Source organism: Diplotaxodon limnothrissa, linkage group LG8 (assembly GCF_057381915.1).
Source record: "Diplotaxodon limnothrissa isolate DT_005_m linkage group LG8, D_limnothrissa_male_GT1.1, whole genome shotgun sequence".
Classification (NCBI taxonomy): domain Eukaryota; kingdom Metazoa; phylum Chordata; class Actinopteri; order Cichliformes; family Cichlidae; genus Diplotaxodon; species Diplotaxodon limnothrissa.
The window spans coordinates 8373899-8396197 of NC_140603.1; the positions used below are offsets into that span (position 1 = coordinate 8373899).

Consider the following 22299-nt stretch of genomic DNA (forward strand, 5'->3'; position numbering starts at 1 on the left):
TGAGCTACCACACGTCCACAGAGAAGCCTCAGTGCACCTCGGTGTGGATTCTCCAAGTCTCTGGAAAACTACTGGAGGGATGGAACATTATTCTTCCAAAAGATATTCCCTCATTTGGTGTTTTTAAAGTGGCGTTGGAGAGCAGTGCCGCTCCAAAATCTTCCATAGTTCTTTCGGTTGGTTCTTGAGACACCTCATGCCCTTTGGTCAGTTTGGAGGAAACCACTCCTGTTAGGACGGAAATATTTCATCATAGTGTAAAGGTGTTCTTTCAGAACAACTCTCTGTTCGTTTTCAGTGAACCTTCACTGTAAGACCCAGAGTGACTGCAGGCGGAGTAAAGAAAGTGTAGAGAAAGCTAGGAAAAACATAGAAACAAGAGTCTTTATTCTGCTAAAATTCCACTTGTATTCCTTACCTATTGATAAAAACAACAAATTAGTTAGTTTGCTTAAAAATATTATCCCAACTTGCCCGATGAGGCTGTGATGGATGAAACTGTGGATGTCAACAAGACTGTGATTCAACAGATTTCAAAAAGTTCAGTGTTTTTATTGTAATTGGTTTTGATAAATCTTGCCTCTGATATATGCCCTCTATTTAATAATAATTAAAAAGACCAATATTAACAATGAAACTAATAAAAAACTAAACTACAATAAAAACGAACTAAACAACAAAACAAAAGCTCAAAATGAAAAAGTCATATTATAAAATACAAAAGTATAACAATAAAAATAATATTAGTAATAGTAATAAAACCTATAATAGTTCTAACCTGTGATCTTCATTTCAGCGTCTGAAGAGGGGAATGCCAGAAAAACTCTGACTGGAGAGGAGAGAAGCAAAATGCCTCTCAAACAGCTTCAGGTACAAGAACCCCTCAATCCTGCTTTATAGATTTCTCTTTAAATTTGTCATCTTAGGCATCAGGTAGATTCAGAACATTTGTACTACGGAAGATCCGTTTACTTCCAATAAATTACATTTAAATTGGTTTTGAAAAAAATGTATACGTTATACATACAAACCGTATAATATCATTAAATTTAAAATGTAATAATAATAATAATAATAATAATAATAATAATAATAATAATAATAATAATAACATACTTCCGCGTCTGTTCTGTCACGTGACCGTGACATCCTTAAACATGGCGGCAAGCGGTGAACGTGCAGAGATCTCTGTGAGGAAGAGACGTGTTGGCAGTAAGAGAACAGAGACAAACTCCGCTGTTAGCGGTGGAGAAGATGGAAAACACTCCAGCAGCGACGCAGAGAAAGAGAAGCCGCTTCTGTCCTTACAGCCCGGGACTTACTGGCTCACTCGCATTGTGCTGCTGCGCTCCGTCGCCTTTATTTACTGTATGTTGACACTTACGGTCTGCAGTCAGTCAGTTAGAGAGTGTGTGTGTGTGTGGTAGTTTAGCTGTAGGGGTTTACTTTTTTATCATTAGCATGACAGTCACAGTTTAGTGCCACGGTATCTTAACGCATGCGCACTTTACTGTAAATAAAACTTGCGTGAATGTACCTACACGTGTGTTTGGCAGTTTTTTAACTACTGTTATTAATGCTCTGTTAGTTTCTGATAACCATTCATTTGAAACACAGGGATGGCGCAGTCAAGGAAATATACTGATCCCATGAATGTGAACGTCAGATGAGTGAATGAGGCAAGTTGTGTAAAGTGCTTTGAGTCTAGAAAAGCGCTATAAGAACCAGTCCATTTATCACATGTTCTGATTTTACTGGTGCTTCTTGCAAAGAGCTGAGCTCACAACCACCACCAGCGTTTTACTCACATCATAAATGAGCCCCCACCTGAATAGCTCCTGTCAGGACAGCTGTGCCTCATGGAGAAGTTTGCTCTTTAATTTGAGAAAAATAAACTAATTGCTTCTGTCTCACAAACAATTTCATTTGTTTTTTAGTTGTGGCCTTCAGTGTTGCTTACAACCAGAACAAGCAGCTGATTGGTGAACATGGCTTGATGCCCTGTAAGAGCTACCTCAGAAGTGTCAAGCGCTATGTTGGGGGGAAGATCGGAATGGCCGCCATGGCGTACACCCCCTCCGTTCTCTGGTTCTTTGACTGGAGCGACATGGACGCCAACCTGGATGGCATCGCCCTGTTGGGGATGGCGCTGTCAGGGTTTGTCCTGGTGATGGGAATGGCCAACATGGTGATCATGCTCACACTGTGGGTGCTATACCACTCCCTGGTCAACGTAGGACAGCTGTGGTAAGTGTTGGTTAAATCATGCTTTCACTCTCAATAAAACTGGATTAAAAATGTTTTAATGTAGAGCACCTAATCTTAAAGATTGATCAGATAACTTTTTACAGCCAGATTTGTAGAAATCTTCAAAAAACTTTATAGAAGATCTTAAGTTGTAGCCAAATTTAGTGAGTAGAGAAGCCCTGATTGGAACGTTCTGGGTTGATATTAATGTTTGAAACTATTAGATTTTGAAAAACCATTAATTTACTGCTCAGAATGTAAAATAAGTTTCGCATTCCTGCTACAGGGCTTTTAATGTGAAATTAACAGGAAGTGTTGTTAGAAAAATAAAATATAATATATCACTGGGAGCAGAATTTGAGTAGTCAAACGTGGCTACGTAGAGGGCTGTGCAAAAGTATCAAGCCGACACATTTCTTTACATTTTGATTCAGAATTCTCATTTTTCAGTGATTTCAAACTATATTTCTTCAGGCTTTTCAAAGGTCTCTAAGTATTTCTTTAAGTCCTATCAATCATTTAAGTATAATAAAACACCTAACTTGCATTTTTAACCTAATAACTGTGTGTGTGTGTGTTCGTGTGAGTGACTCAGAAAGAATATGTAGGTTCAGGCGACTTTTACGATGGAATATCTTTTTGCATATTAGTCACTACAAGATTTCAAGTGAATTCATTATTAAGTGTATGCTATTGCTATTGCATAGCATACACTTCAGTTATGATTGGATGTTTCCGTGTTTAAAAAGATAAAATTATGTGAACTATTAATGTTGTAGGTCCTAATTTGAAGCGCTCATGCCCGCGCTTATATTAGCATAAAGCATACATGCATTTAAAAACATTCCCTATAAGATGATCCCACAGTGATGGTTACCATAGTCAGCTGTCAACTTCTCTACTAGACAGCAACTGCATATTTCATTTCTTGTATTCATGTTGTGACTTATTTTTCCGCAAAGCATTTTGGCTGCCCAGCGTGTTTGATCTCTCCTGACACCAAACAGTCAGTTTCACAGCATTAACCTGCTTCCTTTTTCTCTTTCCAGGTACTCCTTTGGTAAGTGAACTTCCACAGAAGCTTCCTTTGTTTCGCCTCCAAAAAGAAGTGGATTTGAAGGAAAGCATTAATGTGAGACAGGTGTCTGTGTCATTTATATTTTCATAAAAGGTGAAACTGATTCTGTGAGATGTTTTAAACCTGTGTTGAGCAACACTTTTTAGAAAAATCGAGTTACGGGTCACAATTTGAAGAGGTGGATTTAAATAGTGCTAAAGATCATCAGTGTTTGATCCTTGTTCTTAAAAAAAGAAACAGAATTTTAGTGTGTATTATTGTTATTATTATTATTTAGAGTAAAAGTGTAGTTCATGCTGCTTTTTATTAATGTGTTTTTGGTTGAGTGGTTGTTCTTTGGTAATGCGAGGGCCTGATTGAGTCCTTATGTTTGTATTTAGCACATGTTCCTTAAACCAAAAGCACATCTAATCAAATCAAATCAAATCAAATCACTTTTATTGTCACATCACATGTGCAGGCACACTGGCACAGCACATGCGAGTGAAATTCTTGTGTGCGAGCCCCACAAGCAACAGAGATGTGCAAACACAACACAAACGAGCAAAATACAAGAATGGCCAACCTGAAACTAATAAATATATGTACAATATATAATAGTGTATGCATTTCTGGATGTGTATACTAAATATTTTCCTACGTGTGTGTGTGTGTGTGTGTGTGTGTGTGTGTGTGTATACACATTTTTACAAATTAAATAGTAAAAAAAAAAATAATAATAATAATAATAAAATATATAAAATATACAGAGTCTATACTGACACATTGCGTTTATTTAGAAGCCTATGACTGTAAGGTGACTTGACATATTTGTAAAGATGAGCCAGTCTTATTACAAAATTCAGTAGATTTCAAGATATGCTGCGAAAAAAATCAACTACTTTGTTTGCAGCTTAGAGTGAAAACTTAGTATATTGTTTTTTAACGGGGTGAACCCAATAAACTGTCATGGCTATGATGGTAAAGATGGCGGCGGGGGAAGTATAAACATGAGGTTGCATGTAGAGCTTCGGCCCAGATAAGTGGTGAGGTCAGCGGCAGCGCCGTGATTGCCTAATGACACTTTGTAGTCAGAGACGCCAGGCCTGTGTCTGTGTCTGTGGTTGGGCTGTGGCTTCTATTACCCGAAAAAGAAAATTCCTTTTCTCTCATTCTGCTGCAACTTGGACTCATCATCACACTCTGGCTGACAGTGGAGCTGAAAGTCTGCAGATGAAGGTCCACTGTTCCCATATTAGTGCACTTAGCACTAATATTGGGTTGTTTATAGACATTTATAGACTATAACACTAGAATTTTAATAGGTGATTCCAATTTAAATATTTGTTTTTCTTCAGTGCTTGAAACAATTCCAATCCTAATGAGCATATGCAAACCTAAAAATGTAACGTTATATTTGCTAAACATAAGCACTATCATTGTGAGCATATTATACTGACACTGCCATTTAGCTTCCAGTAAAATGTCAAAGTATCTCTGGGAAAAAAGCTATTAGGTAGCCCGTAATAAGTGTCTTTGACCAGTCTGCTGGCGACCCATGTCGAAATACGGTTAGAGGTGGTTTCATTTTAGCAACATGACTTTTGCAAACTGAAATATTTTACACTTCAAATGATGCCTCATGTAGTCCTGAAATAAGGATTTAACCCCCGGTTGAATTCACAGTTTTAAACACAAAGAAATGAGCAGCTTAGGTCAGTGGTTGGTTTATTTCTGTAGTGAAAGACAAATTATCTACAAAACAATCAAGAATGAATCATTCTGCCACAGTTAGAAATTAATGGGAATTTCAGAGAGAGAAATAACTGGAACTCAAATTGACTACTTGGTAGAGTAGCCGTTGTCAAGCAGAGATCTTTGCTGACCTCGTCGAAATCCTCAAGGCTTTTAGGTTGTGGTTTGGAGATACAAAACTTCAGCTTTCTGTCTCATCTTTAGCGGGTGTCTTCTTGAGCTTTTGACTTTGAAGTATGTTTTGGATCATTGTTTTGTGGGAAGGCCCACCCACGATGCATTTTCAGTGTCCTGGCTGAGTGAAGGACATTCTTATCCAAGACTTTTCCATTTTTTTTCCTCAGTGTGATGCAGGGATTTTATAATATTGGCAGAAAAAGACCCCCAAAACATAATGTTTCCACTGCCATGTTTGAATGTTTTTAGGGTGGGAGTCAAAAATTATTTTCCCACAAAGTACAGGAAGTGGATTGATGCCATCACAAAATAAAAAATTATAGACTGAGTGCTCAAAATTATGAATTCAGCAGCAAATCAAACACTTATTTCTCTTACTGTACATGCATGACAGTCCTGTTATAAGCTTTTTCACATATGTATGGCAGATAGGCAAAAGATCCACACACTTAGCCATTAAATAGGTTTGCAGTGACCGCTTGGAGGTTCAGCAGCAAAAACCAATTACATAAAGCTGTGTTTTTGTTTCCCATCACTACTGATATTCACCCTGTTATGGCAATAAGTTGGGGTCACAATACATTAATCGGCTGGAAAATGTTACTCCCTATTTTGGCAAAATTTAGAGTTCCTCTCCAACTTTGACAAAGATGTGCTTCTTCAGTTACATCCTGACTTTGACTCCCAGAAACACAGTTAATGTGGCTTTATCAAGGACATTACCAGACAAACGTGTGCCATTCCTCTCATATTTATTGATATTGTTCCAAATCAGAAATTTGACGTCATGTTGTTTTCTTGGGGCGTGCATGTGTTACTTTGTTGACCTGAAGTGTAATGTTCCTGCACCATTAAAGCAGTATTAGCTCTTCTGTGCTATAACACACTGAGCCTGCGTTAAGTAAAGCAGGTCATTGATGATCTTCTGATTGTTTGTGCAGGTTGGGAGAGTCAGCTGTTGGAGACGGGCTTCCTGGCTATTTTCTTGTGTCCGGTGTGGACTCTGTCCCAGGTTCCCCACCGGTGCCCCCCGTCTCTCATCTGTATCTGGACCTTCAGATGGCTCATTGTTCGCATCATGCTGGGGGCTGTGAGTATAGCAGTTTATAAATACACAGAAGAGATGTCTGCAAATTTATAGATCATTTATTGCATGCCGTTAAAACAAGAATACAACTGCTTTGACAGTAAATTTTAGGAAGTAATTTCAAACAAATTCACAATAACTGAAAGATAAATGAGAAAGCTTACCTTTGTCTTCCATTTGTGTGCATATATCTTCTTCCAGTGGCTGTTAAAGTTTCTAAATTAAAAGCCTGACATAAACGCATCTCAGTCATGTGAAGAAATGAAACCGTTTCTGAGCAGCGTGAATGTTTGTCATCGGATTTTAGACTGTTACTTTTGGGTTTTTGCTATTGAGCTCTGCCAGCAGCCGGTGATGCCAAAACAAATATACGGTCGACTAAACAATATGTCTCTTTGTTTGACAGTTTCCATGGTGAATTTTAGACCTCTGTCTGTGTTTTATCTGTCAATCACTGTGTTTTCCACAGATTCAGTGGCATTTTTTCAGTTACGACCACAAAGCGAGCTGAAACGCAGGGAGCCCCCTACTCAGCGCTTCACTGTAAAAGGCTCTCATGGCGTATTTCATTCTCTGATGTACAACGTCAGAATGAATGTTGAGTTTTGTTGCTAAGGGCTACCGTTATTTGAAAGCACCTCAGTTATGCTACAAAACGGTCACTGCATAAGCAAAATGAAAGTGCTGTTATTTTTCAGAAGGCATAAGCAAACTTTAATCTTTTAAGAAAAGATTGAGAAAGTTTTTTTTGTTCTGCTCTTTGTGCCACCAAGATACACGTATCTTAACAACTGACTACTGACCAAGGAAACTACTAGAGATCATGGTTTCAAAGGGGAAAATTCAATGACTTTGGTTATTTCCAAATATTTCATTTATAGGCTGACATTTAGGCATTCAGGTAAAGTTTCCTGACAAGTATTAGATATGCAGATATTCAAAACACTTAGAGGAAATGTGATGATGATGATGATGATGATGATGTCTGGGGCTTAAATTTGTTCACTTTGTTGTTTATTGACTAAATACCTCCAAAATTGTGACTAAAAACTGAGAGTATATTATTTTTGTGTGCAAAAAAGAGAACTGCTATTACTAGTGGAATTATTTAGATTTTAATAATTATAAAATTTTATAATTTTAATCTCAAGTACTTATGACGAGTTGTTCTGTTGCAGTGTGCTGCACAGATATACTGCAGTTTTGATAAAATGCATCAGCTCTGCTTGCTTTCCTCAGTTAAATGAAACCAGCTGCTGCACGTTATTGTTCAGAGTACACAGTGTTAAGTGTATGGATTTATAGCAATGGATGATGTTCTGGGCTTTAGCTTTACAAAATATTAGATGAAATTATTATTGGACCTGATTAGTATCTAGTCAACTGATCACCCTCTGTCTAATTGGATTAGCTGATTAGATTTTGTTGATAATTTATTTTGTAATGTTGTTAAGAATGTCAGAACTTTAAGGTTAAGGTCCAAATAGCATTCACATGCTCCTTTTGTCAGGAAATCAAATCCAGATGATAAACAGTAAACAAAGGAACCACACTGACTGTATATTGTCTTACTTTGAAGCTCTGCTGCACATTTTCTACTATGATTATGAGATGAACTTTCCTATATTTTAATTTTTCATGTGAGACGTCCATCACGGGTTTGATGACCTTATAGTGGGAGAGCTTATGATGGTCCAAACTGAGGTCTGCTTAAACGTAACAAAGACTCAGCAACTTTTCAGCAGTGTTAATTGCAGTGCTGTTCCTCCCACAGTGTTTGATCCACCCTGGCTGTATCTATTTATCCATCTGAAAGCACTGTGGTTCAATGCTGTTCTTTGACTTATATATTTGTGAGGATGACAAAGGTTAGCATGTACTTTTAAGGTCCCTGAAAATATAGGAGATGGGTTGGGTATGAGCCCATCATTTTTTATTTATTAATTTCTTTAAGCAATGAAATGTCCTACAATGTCGCACAAGTCATTTTTCCCAATAATAATTTCATACCACATGCTATTGCTGTAGCATCTAATATTTTTAATATATTAAAAAGGAAAGAATTGGACTATAAATGCATTAACCATATATTATTAATTGGGATGGGCTAATAAGATAACAGTTTAACTAAATGTAATTTTCCGCTTGTCAGCCTTTACCATTGAAATAAGTACATAAATCATTTTAACATCCTTGATAAAAATTTATACCCTGCTCTATTTAAACAAGCCTTACCTTAAGCATAAAAATCCAATTTAAAAGTATACATAAGTGCCTTTGTTTTCTTGCTTAACGTTGTTATATAAACCAGATTTTCCCTGCTAATCTTGATTAGAACCATCTCCACTGTACCTTCTGTAGTAAGTAATTACCTCATTAAAACAAGGGGAACTTCCAGCACACTTGCACACACAGAAATGCCCCAGCATTTTATAAAAATATCACATGACCATATTTTATGCTAAACAACAGTGTTGACATTAAAATGTTTAAAAAATGTTGTTGTAATTATTACACGTTTCCCCCTATTTGTTTCCTAATTAGCGTAGCTTAACATATTTAATACATCATGCACATTGAGGTGGCATGTTAAGCTGCTCGGATGCATTTCAATTTGTGCCCTAGCAGCTTGTGTGCAGCAGCAGTAGACTGTGAGGTTAATCAGGCAGAAAGCTACAAAATGTGAAGCTAATTAGATTTCAGAAGATCAAGTCGGCTCATTAACTATGAAGCTCTGTAAATACTTTAAATATAAAGTGTTTTCACAAAAGGGGATAAAAGCCTCATTTTAAATTCTGATTGATGTTCAGCCTTATAGACATTTAGTCCCTTCTATATCTTAAAGGTAAATTAGATAAGTGACCCTCAAATGAAGTCTCAGTGTTGTAAGATGTGATGCTTTTTCAGTACAGTGTTGGGTAGATACATTTTTGAGTATAAGCATGGTATGCTTACTTGATTAAACTTTTGTATGAGGACTAAATTTCTCATGTTACCAAGAATATTGACAACAAAGTCAAGTAATTGATAATAGATCCTTCATCTTAGCTTGCTAGCTGTTTCCTGATGGTTTAGTTGTAACTTTAAATTAAAATTGGTCTTGAAATGGCCTTCTAAGTTTGTTCATAGTAGAGTTTGATCATACTAATCACTGAGGGTATAACAACAGCGCCCCCCCAGTAAATTCCTGAGAGTTTAAAAGCGCCTCTTAATAGATGAAGGCAGTAAAAATACTGGTGTTGATATTTTTTTTTTGTCAGAGAATCAATAAATTATTAAGTTCTACTGTTGCGTATAGTGATTGTAAATGCGTTGTATTATAATTTTTTTGCTTGATCAAACATTTCCATTAAACACAGCAGCTGTAGGAAATATTTTGCTAGGTGTGGTTTGTGGCTTAAATTGGCTTTATAGAGTTAACGGTGTGTAACGTGAGCTGAAATCACATTTAGACTTTGGTTCTTGTGTTGCTGACACGTTGATTCGCCCAGACTGTTGGTGCACATCTGGTCGACTGGGATGGATAGACCTTTATTGCCTGTTATAATAAATAGATGTGGGTAACAATGAGTTCAAGGTGTACAAGAGAAGCTGCTCATGATTCCTGGCTGAATGACATTTTGGCTGTAACTGAAGATATGTTTAAGTAGAAGTCCAAATTATTAATACTGAAAGACTGACGTGGATTAAGGCTTTCATACAGTCCAGCTATGAGTCAAATGTAACTCAGACCTAACTTAAGTGTGAATGAGAGCAGCAAGAATGAGCCAAAAGCAATATTGAGATTGTAAAAAAAAAAAAAACCCCAAAAAAGATGAAAGACGCTAAAGAGCTGCTTGGTGCTAATAGGAATTGCACTGTAAGATAGTAATTCTCTGTTTATTCAATAACTGCTAGCGTCAGGTTTCTGACAGCAGTCATTGTATTCATTGCCAGCAAAACAATATTGATTATAGCAGCTTTAACTCTGAGTTCTGAATCATCATAGGTGATAACCCTAACTTTGTATCACAGAGGAAGGCAAACGTGTTTTCTGGGGACAAATGCCAACAGTTTTTGATTTTTCTTTGTTCCCTGAATTATAAGACTTGGGAGAACAATTCAATTAAAAAAAAAAAAAAAAAAAAGAACAACTTTGCAAAAAGATTAAGGAAATTTGTATCTGGTTGACAATGTTTTTGCAGCACTGTTTCTTGGCTATAAGTCTTATACCCCTGTATCTACATATTTTCCCTTTAAATGGAGCCACATTCATAGGGAAAATACATTTGTGGGCTGCAACCATGATACGTTTCTCTGTCAGTGCCAAACAGCTTATTCGGTTATTGAATCTTGTTTTGAGCTTCTGGTACTCCAGGTGCAGCTAATCGGGTGCCTGACTAATTGGCATCTGCTCCAAGGATGCCTTGTTTACCAGGATGCCACGTTTGATTGATCTGGAGAGGCCATAGGGCAACTTCAGGCTGGTGTTCCACAAAACAGAGTTGGAAAATTATTTGGAGTGAGTTCTAGTACCATCTCCAAATTGAAGTCGAGTTCTATATAACTGGGAATGTCAGAGACGGGCTTTATTCTTCTGGTGGTGTTGTCTCCCAAAGAGACCTGTCATCACTTAGGAACTGTAGGCAGTGTTCTTCAAATTTATAGTCAAACTTTGAAGGAAGATACGGCCGACGACTCTGCCCAAACAATCCACAAGAGATCACACACAATCCATCTCTGCTCTCACAGTCCTGCCAGGAGGCCTTCCATGACTGCCCTGCACCATCAGGCCCATTTGTGCTTGTGTCGACAACACGTGCACTGGAACATGTCTGCAGTCCTGACCTCAACCCCACTGAACACTTGTGGGATCACCTTGGGTGTGCTGTTCGTGCCAGAGTGACCAACACAACAGCACTGATCTCAAATGCTGGCTGAACAGTTGGATGGCATCCCACAGCAGTGTGTGACCAAGTAGAGGTGCCAGGCTGTTGTGGCTGTGTATGGCTCTTCCACATTCTACTTGTTAAACTGCCAGTATGTCTTCTTTCTTCAGACTTTAATCATCCTAAAAATGACACCAAACAAGAGTCAATAGGAGAATAAGCTGTTTGCCATTGGCAGGGAAGATCTGAACAACCCACATACTCGGCTCTCCTGCTCAATGCACAGATGCATTTTTCTTACAGGGGTACCGTTTCCAATGGTATACAATTTATTGCTAAAAAGCATAGTTACAACAAAATAATAGTTGATAAAACACAAATGTCCTTAGTTTTTGTGCTAAGTTTAGATATTATGATTGCCTAGGGTCTGGGTTAGAGTTTGGATTACAATCATGCTTGGGCTTTTAGTCAAGGATGCCTTAAACCTCCTAGAGTTAAGCCTTTAAGCTCATGACAATCAATGGACTGAAAATGTTTGATGATTCATTACCATTGTGTCATTGGCATATGTTGATGATATTACTATTTACTTTTGATAAGTGGCTTCCTGTTTGACTTCCAAGAAAGGCCTTCTTAGAGTAACAGTATGTTTTCATTCATGTTGGAAAAATGCCATGTCAAACAAAGCAATGTAACACCAGTACTGCTGTGGCATTAACACCACAGTTCCTCTTTTCTGTTTTTATAGTCAGATTTTCATTGTTTGAATCCAATGGATACATTTGTATCCAATTTTCTTTCTTAATAAAATTTTGAGCGGATCATAGTTGTGAAAGGTTGAATCTCTCTGGTGTTCTTTGCTGAGTTTACAGGTTCATATCCTTTCCCTAAGGCCTCTTGATACTGAAGAGATATCTGTTTATGTCAGAGGTTTGTATGTTGGGTAGTAATTGATGACATTTCAGAATCTCATGACTGAATTGAATTATCAACAACATCTTTGGCTTCATCACCTCAACAGCCAGCAGCCAAGTTTGTAATCAGAAAGAAATGTCCTGGTTTTTGTAAATCTGGTTAGAGGTTAGCAGGCGACTTATTCCAAATTCCACGTCGACCACATGACAGGCTGATGTGTCAATATTGACACTTGGGTCCTGGATAGTGTCCTGTTTGCTTAATTCAGTTGGTGGAAAACAAGCCCTGACATTGCATTTCTCTGCATTTTGGGCTTAGTTTGAATCATTTTTTTGTTTTTTCTTATTTTATTAAGGGAAAATCCTCAGTGAGGGACTATGGTTAACTTTTTAGTACAGTCATAATCTGCATCATCAATTTAGAAATACCATGGACTTCTAACAACAGACTTGTGATTCAGTAGCATGACAATTTCTTTTGGCCAAAAACACTCGAAGAGCTCCATAGGCTTTTTCCCCCCCTGTATTCGTCAGCATACTTATTTTTTTTTAGCACTGACTCTGTTTATAACTGAATCTTCTGAGGGCTTCTTCTCAATTTGAGGCATTAGCACAACAGGGCTGCACAACTGTGAGCTGCTATTGAGTAGAGAAGGTCAGAAAAGCTAATGATGTTTTCAGACGACAAGCAAATTAGATTTGTTGTGTCAGATTTGATCTTTGGTGGTGGATCCCCACTTTGTATTGTGTCTCTTGTTGTGCTTAAAGTGTGTCAGCCACTGAGGGGCTTAAGTATCTTGTCACTTCTTAGATATGGCTACATGCTATCCTGTTTGTTAGAGTGTAGCATGTTAATGAATTTCTTCTCCATAAAGCATTTGGTTTATTTAGGCTCTGAACATACACTGGATGAGTATGATTTTAGTGATGCCTTAAATTTTCCACTGTAAGATTCATATTTTTGTTCTTTTGGTTGAGATTTTAAAGCATTGGTATTATCATGGTGCCCTGATAATAGACTGAAAGATTGATAAAACTGCAGTGAATGTCTTCGTTTTGAAGCCTCAGCTTTATTTATTGCTGTCGCCATTGTGGATTTTTGGAACCAAAAAAATTACTATATTAACAACCCCAATTGTAACATGTGAATAGAAAACCGTCTCAGAAACCCAAATTTAATTCCCAGTGGAACATTAAGGAAATAGTCATTTTGAATTTAATGGCAGCAGCAAGTTAAACTTGGCGTTTAGGTCAAAGGCTGAGCCAATGCCCAGTTTTACAGAGCCACTAGCATGTTTTATACACATTACATATATATGAATATGTAAATTTGATGTTATTATTTATTATAACTCTCCAATGGCGTTATTATTAACTGGTTCATGTTGAACCATTTCCTTTTGAGACAGATTTTTAGTTGTCATGTGCTGACATCCATTAAGTCCAGCTAAACACAGAAGTGCTTGCTGCTGTGAAGTTTGAAGTATACTGAGGTTGATGTAGCACAAGTTTTATGGTTTTTCTTTTCAGGGTCTTATAAAAATCAGAGGCGACAAATGCTGGAGAGACCTCACCTGCATGGACTATCACTATGAGGTGCGTATGTTGCATTTAATGTACTCCCTGCATGTCCAGCTTCCTGGTTCTCAGTGTTCTGTTGTTGTAAATGCACAGTGCAGCCTCAAGGCCCTTTGACATTTGACACGGCGTGCGCTGCACTCACCCTAACTAGAGTGAAGGACCCAAAAATTGCAGCTGCTCTACGTGTACTACATGCGCCTGCTTCTTGTCACTTCCAAACATGTATCTCTCTGACTTTATATCCTCTAGAGAGTTTGTGACGTATTATGTTCAAATGTTTAATAAAAAGATGTATCGCTTATTCATAAAGACTTAATCTTTGTAACTATCCCGATTAGTGAAGAGTGTGTCGTTTACACAAGACGTCTTTGCCCCCGAGGTCCTCAGAGCCATTGGAAAGGCTTTGGAAGTCCCTGTATATGCATATGAATGTTTTCCTTCATCGTGTGGCTGAACTTAGCGCAGCATGCTTCGTTTCTATTGGCTGTGTGAAGGTACGTCACAGCAGAATGCGCGCAAACAAAAGACACGACTGGGTTTCAAAGGGCCTTCAATCCTCACAGGTTGGGCCGGGAGCTGTTCACACTTGTTTCCTTCACACTAGAACCCCTTGGTGGTTCTAGGAAGTTTGTTAAACATGTTCTGTGCAGAACACAGATTAAAATCCCACGTTTGCTTGCGTTCTGAGTACAGTGCAGGAGCCGCTGCAGTAACGACCTCCTACAACCAAAGATTTCACCTAAGCTATCATATTACAAGTGTCCAGCAAAACCAGAGTCGCTTTTAAATTTCCCAAAAGCCCGTTTTCTTCAGCAGTCTGAACGTCTCAGTCTGATTGATATATAAAAACAGTGAACCTTGGCTTCGTCTCCTGGATGATGACAAAGCTGCAACAAACTCACATCAGGCTAACCACAGCAGGGCAGCACATTACAGAAACCGCTGTTGTGGGATTCAATAAATCAAACTCTTACACTGAGTGTGAGGTTGTGCAAATCCAGTGTTTGTTTTTCCCTCGGTGGGACACTCGACCGCTCTAACCAGCACTGCTCGATGTTAGCGGGCCACAGAGGGAGGAGGACCTTCTTCTGTCTTCTGTAATTAACATAGACAGGAATATTCTGGCTCCTATGAGACGGGATACATCAAGAATACTTCATAGATATTCACCCAGCCGAAAATACAATAGGAAGGGAGGTTAGGTTGTAACACACAGGCTTCCATGGAGTTGATAGCTAGTGATGTGTAGGATTATAATGTGGAAGTATAAAGCGCTTACATTTTTATCCTTTCTAATTATGGCTTTTCCTTATTTCTTTCTTTGACTCTTCCTTATAAAATTTTCCTAGATTTTCCCACAGTTTTAGCATTCATTGCCATACAGGGCAGCAGAGTTTGTGAGGCCAAATATTTTCCACTGTACAAATTTCACAATTTCATGTGTATCGAAAATGTTGAACTGTCTTAACCTCAACTAAATTGATCAAATGTCCTGTACATTGAAAAAACAACATCAGTTAATTCTCCCCATGTTCAGTGTATGAAATAATTATACTCTCTGTTCATATGTCATGTGATTACCATTACATCATAAAGAAAACTCCCCTAAATGACCTTGTTGTTACCAGAAAGATGGGTTGTTGTTTTTTTCCCTCTTCCTTTTGATACCTTCATTTAAACTTGTACAATGTAAAAATAGTTAAAGTTAAACTGATCTGTTGGTTAAACTGTTGATTTTCAGTGTGCTCAGTAGTATTAGGGGCACACAGCTGTTACAGCTAGAACAATGAGAGCCAGATGTTGACCAATTTGAGCAATCGAAGGTAGATGATGTTTAAAATCTCTGAACTGTTAAATTCAAAGTGAAATTCTGCTTTGCTAAGTTCAGTACACACAAACAATAGACACAAGCTTTAAACAGCTCCAGGTTTAATTAGTCTGGTGTGACCAGTAGCTTATTTTAAACTGAGGCTAGCATTAGCTCCACTGACAGTAGCCACTGTGATGTCAGCTGTTGGTTTTGGAGCGCTTATTCTGAAGCTTCAGTCTGACTGCTTTGGTTGTCGCCGATATCGGGCTGAAAGGGTCCCCCTAACTCCAGCTGCATGGATTATAAAAAGCTTTTTCTTTTTTTTTAAAATTGCGATGAAGGGTGAAAACAACTTTTATAATGACTGTGAGTGTATAGGGGTCAATCTGCCTCTAGTAACGCTCAGGAGAGACTGGTACTGGCGAGTGGGTGCCAGTACCAGTCTCAGGAGAGACTGGTACTGGCACTTGCTGATTTGTTAGTTCAGGTAAGTGATGAAGTCAAACATCTCACATCCAATTGGCGTGTCTCGTATGCAGCACACTGCTGAAACTGCTTCAGCCTGCTCACACTTTCATTTCAGCTGGAAGCTCCTTTGCAGCCCACTTGACATGACTTGCTGTCATTGAAGTCTGGTCTCTTCTGCGATGGCGGTTGTGCTGCTGCTCTCTCATCAGGTTTTGAAACATATCTATATAAACTATACCAATTAGAAATGACCACAAGTGGAAATGGCCGTCTTATTTTAACTGTAATGATGCATGACAGCGCTGGTTCAGTTCTCAGAGCTTGTGACTGTTGTGTAGCTGTATGTAGCTTTGTTTGTAGCCTCAGCTACTGTGCTCACTGTATCTTGCTTGAATTATTAAATAAACTATAGATGCCTGCGGAGGCAATTCTTTAGCTACATGACAGTTATTTAAGGTTAGTGTACCAGAAAATGAGTTTGTAGGATGATTTGTCAGGTATAATGTGGAGCTTATTCCACGCTGGGTCACTTTCCCTTTCCTGGTCCAATTTCAACAGTTAGCAGCCTACGCCGTAATGTAGACACACACGCACGCACACAGGACCGGAAGCCAGTGGTGCCAGGTGAACCTTATTAACCCCTCGGACACAGTGCTCCCTTTCAGATGAGCAGAGGAGCTGCAGATCTCCTCCTGTCCTGACTCTCTGGGGGCTGTGTAGCTGTGTTTCAGCATAGTTGCTGTTTTGTTTGCCTCTGTATGTTTGTTGTAATAATGCTGGTTTCCAAGTCCTGTGGGGTTGTTTGGCTGTCTGAGGTCGCAGGCCCCTTGCCCTTGGTCTTCCAGGGGTGTTTCAGTAAGCTGCAAGTTTAATAACCCCAATTTTCTGCAACATAAAAACAATAAAGGTTTGGGTTAGGATGCCAACTGTCTTGTTTTCATTTTTCCTACGCCTATTCCTGTGCTATATTTATTTTTCACTCCCTGTAGCAGTTTGCATATTCAGCTTTTACATAGCAACCAGCTCATGCACGCATAATTTACCAGTCTGTATGAATCCTCTGGGGTTTTTTTTTTGGGGGGGGGGGGGTGCATAGGTGTGGTTGCTGTTATTTAAATAGGTTTCCATCTTTATTTAGACATGGAAATGTTTCCCTCAAGGTGTGACACTATAAATTAATTTTCATCCCATCTCAGACAGTTATTGCCAACGTAAATCTGAAAAACTTCCATCTTAAGCTGTGAGCAGACGGTGTTTGGAAAATGTTTGCAGATCAGAAAAACTTTGCAGAACTTCAGGGAGGAATCCATTCATTAAAGATGAGATGTTACCGTGGCACTTGTCACCTTGACCTTGAGTTTTTTCTCTGTGCAGACCCAACCAGTTCCCAATCCAATGTCCTACTACATTCACCGCTCTCCGTGGTGGTTCCATCGCTTTGAGACCTTGTCGAACCACTTTGTCGAACTCATCGTCCCGTTCTTCACTTTCCTCGGCAGGCGGCTGTGTGTGGTTAATGGAGCAATCCAGATCCTTTTCCAGGTAATTTACACTGTTCACAAGCCACAGAGAGCAATGAGAGCAAAGGCTGAATGATGATTGATGTTTATGGCAACTGAGATAACGATCTTAACGGTGGTGCCAAGGTAGTAATGATTAAGAGGGGAGAAGTCAAACAATAATGAAATATAAATGCACCTACTGATGTGATGTTGTTGGCTCTGTTTTGGAAACACTGTTCCTGTTCAGTGTTTGCACACACACAGGTTTAACCAAGGCGGGCTGCTCAGATAGATTTTATGTCATTTTATTTTTCATTCCTTGAAAGTCCCCTTACTCTTTGAACTATGAGTTAATGGCTTTAATGTTGGGATGTTTAATTGCATTTAGCTATTTTATCCATTACTGTACACTTAAACTGAATCTGTGCCTCATGTATAGCCTGTGGTAGGCTCCCTGGTAGCCTACACGAGGTGAACACGAAAAACAAAGTAGGATTTTGAGGTATTGGTGCTGCCCTTCATTTTGTTAGAGCTCATTGGGTCGTTCATTTCTTTAAAAAAAAACATGTTTTCCAGCTTTTTAATTGGTGCTGAAACACTGCTGCATCATCTCTCCTCACTGTGCCTTCTCTCTGTCCCATTATTTTGGGCTGCAGGTGGTTTTGATAGTGAGCGGGAACCTTAGCTTTCTGAACTGGCTCACCATCGTTCCCAGTTTGGCCTGCTTTGACGATGCATCGCTGGGCTTCTTGTTTCGCTCTGGGGCTGGAGCCAAGAAAGCAGTGCTGGAGATACAGAGTGAGGATGTAGCTGGACGCACCCCAGCACCTACCAAAGGTATGCACATCCCAAACTGTGCAAACGCAGGATATTGTTGTCTACTTATGAATTTGAAATGTTGGTATTCAGCAGTACAGACTGACAAGGCTGCATAGCATCTGGTTGTGCTAGAGAAGGAATTATGGGAATAAAAAGGATTAGCACTTGGAGAGCTGCGTAGCTGGGAAAAGAATGACATCAAGTTTGTTGGAATTTAAAGTAACGCCACTTACATTTTTACAATACAGACTGCTGAAACTGGTAAAAGTGTGAGAGTGGCCCCACTCTAATTGGTCCCACTGGACCTATTAGTGTCTTTGCTTCACTGTAGCATAGTAAATATGAAATAACCTGGTACCTGGAGTGTGGGCCTATTTGAATCATTTGAGCAGAGCCAGAAAGTTGGTCCTGGTGAGAAATGATTGTGGGTAGCCTGATGTGTTTAACATGTGTTGGGCCAGGCAGAAAGGTAGGAAGGAACTGATGCAGACTTAGCAAATGTTTGCCAGTACCAGCTACCCCGGCACACATCGTCCACACCTTTTTTACTAAGAAATTGTTTCACTGATCACAAACACATGCAAACACGCCGGCTCACTCGTTAATGCCAACCTCCACTGCTCCAGGCCAGACACTAATAAATGTGTCACCTTGATTTAAGGTGCAGTTTTCCTCGGCTTCAGGTACAGGTTTGGGGTGAATACACGTTTTTTTTTGGCTAAACAGGAGCGACAACATGCATGTGCAGTTTCATATTTAGCTGAAATGGAGCAGATGACAGAGAAAGCAGTGGGCTCTATCCAGTGACAGAACATTAAGATGCATTTAGAAGTTGTTTTTGTGTGCGTGTGTGTGTGTGTGTGTCTGTGTCAGGTATGTTGATTCGTCAGGTGGTTAACATATCTTTGGGCATTCTGATTGGCTGCCTGAGCATCCCTGTGGTGACGAACCTGCTGAGTTCCAGGCAGGTGATGAACACATCCTTTGACCCGCTGCGCATTGTCAACACGTACGGAGCGTTTGGCAGGTACAGCGAGAGGAAACGCATATATTAGCAGACATATTGCAAATTAAGATTTTTGCATACTAAAGAAATTAGTGAAATTTAAAAAATGTGATCCTTTATTCGTTTTATTTAATGTTTCCTCTCCTTCTGTTCAGCATCACTAAGGAACGTACTGAGGTGATTTTCCAGGGCACTCTGAGCCCAGATCCCAAGGACCCTGAAGCATTGTGGGAGGAGTACCAGTTCATGTGCAAGCCGGGGGACGTGTACCGGCGGCCGTGCCTCCTCTCGCCGTACCACTATCGACTGGACTGGCTCATGTGGTTCGCTGCCTTCCAGGTGAAACCTCACTACAGCATTTTTTTTATTTATCATCCTAATGTTGATAAAGAGTTTCAATGTATTAATATTATTGTTGCTGTTATGGCTGTTTATATCTAAATGTAATCAATGTGGAAAAGCTTTAGTACCCCATTTCCAACACTGGGGGGCAGTGTTTCCACGATAGTGCTGCACGCTTGTTTTAAATCAAGCCAGAACTGTCATGTTTGCCCTTCAGGCTTCATTTGTGTGTCTCTGTCTCCCTGTATCTGCTCATTATTTCCCTTTTTCTCTCTCACAAACACACATTAAATTCCCTTGCCTCCTCTTTCTCACTTATTTGATTCCCAGTGTGACTCGTTAAAATTCTCCTCTCTCCTGATTTCTGTCTCTTCCTCGTCCTCTCTTCTTTCCGTCTCCTTCTCCTGTGTTTATTTCAGTTTCTAACACATTGTCTCCATCTGTTCGATCAGACCTACGAGCAGAGCGAGTGGGTGATCCACATAGCAGGACGCCTGCTGTCCAACGACAGCACAGTCCTCTCACTTCTCGACCACAACCCGTTCCAAGGCAGAGACTCACCCAGGTAAACGCACACAGTCTACACCAGCCTCACCAAAACACTCCCGTTAAGTTTGGGAAAGTCCTCAGAAAGCTACAGCTAAACTTAGACGCTGGTAAAAGAAAAGGGATAAGTCCAAAACCACACTCATTCACACAGCAGTGAGCCACCACAATGGCTCTGTGGAGCTGATTGCTGAGTGGAGTCGCTTCAGTAGCGCTTCACAGGAAGAAGAGAGCAACTCACACGCACACAACCTTTAGAGACGTAACACAACCATCAAGGAAAAGTGTGTATTATGTGTACAATGTTCACCTGCACTGGTCTCTATCATCACCAAACCATTTTTAGCCAGCAGTGGAAGGATAGGCACATAACTAGCTAGTTGAGGCATGCTAAGTAACTAGCTAACCGGGCAGATCTTTTTCAGGCAGTGGAATCGTCTAATAACAAACACTACATTGTTCCTCAGTGTTTTAACGTGCATGAACACCAGCGGCACAACATGCTGGTATGACCATCATGGTCCAACCCATACTGTATATAAAAGATGGACAACACGCACTTTGTCGTTACACAGTGATTAGTTAAGTTCTGTTGTTGCAGCTGAAACTTTTTTCTGTCGTTCTTAAATCATTTGTAATGTTTTTTGGTGATTTGTGTTGTGTGTTGTACAACAAGTTCTTTGGTCAGTGTCTGTTGTTTTTAAATGTGCTATATAAATAAACTGGACTATTTTCAATGTCACCATCTCGGTGTTTTAAAAGCAGATGTGAGGATTGACAGGAGGACTGCTCATTGACTTGTGATTGATAACACAGGTCTGCAAAAAAGCTTTTTCAGCTGCATGGAATATTTTTGGTAAATTTTATGTTTTTTTAGGGTGCTGAATCCAAAAATGATCTCAATTTCCCTCCATCACATACATTTTTTTTTTTTTGCAAAACATGAGTTTATCTTAAAAAAAAAGCGATGAAAAAAATCAATATTTCAGTATTGTTTTCTAAGATTCCTTACCTTTTGCTCTGAGCAAAACAAACCTAACAAACTCACTGTTGTTGGTAGACACAGTATTATAAGCCCTGAAGAATGTATGCTGACGATAAAAATCATTACTTCATGTGAACGCAGTTTTGGGCTCTTCTTCCTTGCAGGTGGGTTCGGGGAGAACATTTCAGGTACAAGTTCAGCCAGCCAGGCAGTGCCAGCGCAGCACAGGGCAAGTGGTGGCTGAGGAAACGCATCGGAGCTTACTTCCCTCCTGTGAACCTGGAAGGACTCAGGGGCTACTTCCAATCCAGGAACTGGCCCCATCCGCATTTACAGCAGAACAGAAAGTAAAGCCGTGAGCTCTGAAAGTCACGGTGAAGAAGGGTGGGATTCGATTTCATGAAGAACTTTTTCATTGATATCGAGCATCCACACATTTATTCCCACATGATGTGAGGGTTTTTGTAAAGCTTTCAATTAAAGGTGGGAAGTTGCCCGCCTTTGTATATCTGAATGAGTGCAGTTTCTATATTAAAAGGGATCTACACATATGTAATGATCAGCTTCCCTGCTTTTTCTTGTGTGTTTGGTTCATGCAGAGAGATGTCCCACCATATTTGTGTCTGTTCCGACAGTCTTTTAGATAGTTTGGTCATTTGTGTCACTACAGATGTACTCATACGAGACACATGTTATGCAGATGATTCACAGATCTACCTCCCACTGAAACGCAAATCTGTGAACCCTCTGAAGAGTGTTCGATTGTCTGGAAGATGTTAAGATATGGATGACTTTAAATTTTCTCAATCTAAATGAACAGAAACCTGAGATCATTGTCTTCGGCCCTAGTGACCATTACGACCTCGGCCCCTTAGAAAATTATAAAAAAACGTTTGCGAGGAATTTAGGTGTGATTTTTGATTGTAATTAAACATTCAATAAACAGATAAATAATGTGATCAAGACCAGCTTCTTTCACCTTCGCTTACTTGCAAAGGCGAAGCCATTTCTCTGCTTCAGAGACTTTGTGAAAGCAATCCATGCCTTTATTTCATCTCGCCTCGACTTCTGCAACAGCCTTTACTCTGGTGTTACTTCGTCATCTATTGGCCGGCTAAAGCTGGTTCAAAATGCT

The 22299-nt window shown here is 39.5% G+C and overlaps 1 protein-coding gene across 1 annotated transcript; it reads left to right on the forward strand.

Moving 5' to 3' along the window:
• Positions 1-1157: 1157 nt before the first annotated feature.
• lmf1 (lipase maturation factor 1) lies at positions 1158-21699 on the forward strand. The gene is made up of 11 exons (XM_085360407.1): positions 1158-1368; positions 1938-2247; positions 3297-3307; positions 6178-6326; positions 13636-13701; positions 17339-17506; positions 18123-18303; positions 19159-19312; positions 19447-19630; positions 20086-20198; positions 21329-21699. The coding sequence occupies exons 1-11, from the start codon at positions 1158-1160 to the stop codon at positions 21513-21515; spliced, it is 1734 nt and encodes a 577-aa protein (XP_085216533.1). The 3' UTR covers positions 21516-21699.
• Positions 21700-22299: the final 600 nt, after the last annotated feature.

Excerpts from the sequence above, each read along its gene's own strand:
- lmf1 (XM_085360407.1), top strand. The coding sequence starts at position 1,158 with ATGGCGGCAAGCGGTGAACGTGCAGAGATCTCTGTGAGGAAGAGACGT. Across the intron at positions 13,702-17,338 it reads GCATGGACTATCACTATGAG|ACCCAACCAGTTCCCAATCC; the intron begins GTGCGTATGTTG and ends TTCTCTGTGCAG. Across the intron at positions 20,199-21,328 it reads CAAGGCAGAGACTCACCCAG|GTGGGTTCGGGGAGAACATT; the intron begins GTAAACGCACAC and ends TCTTCCTTGCAG.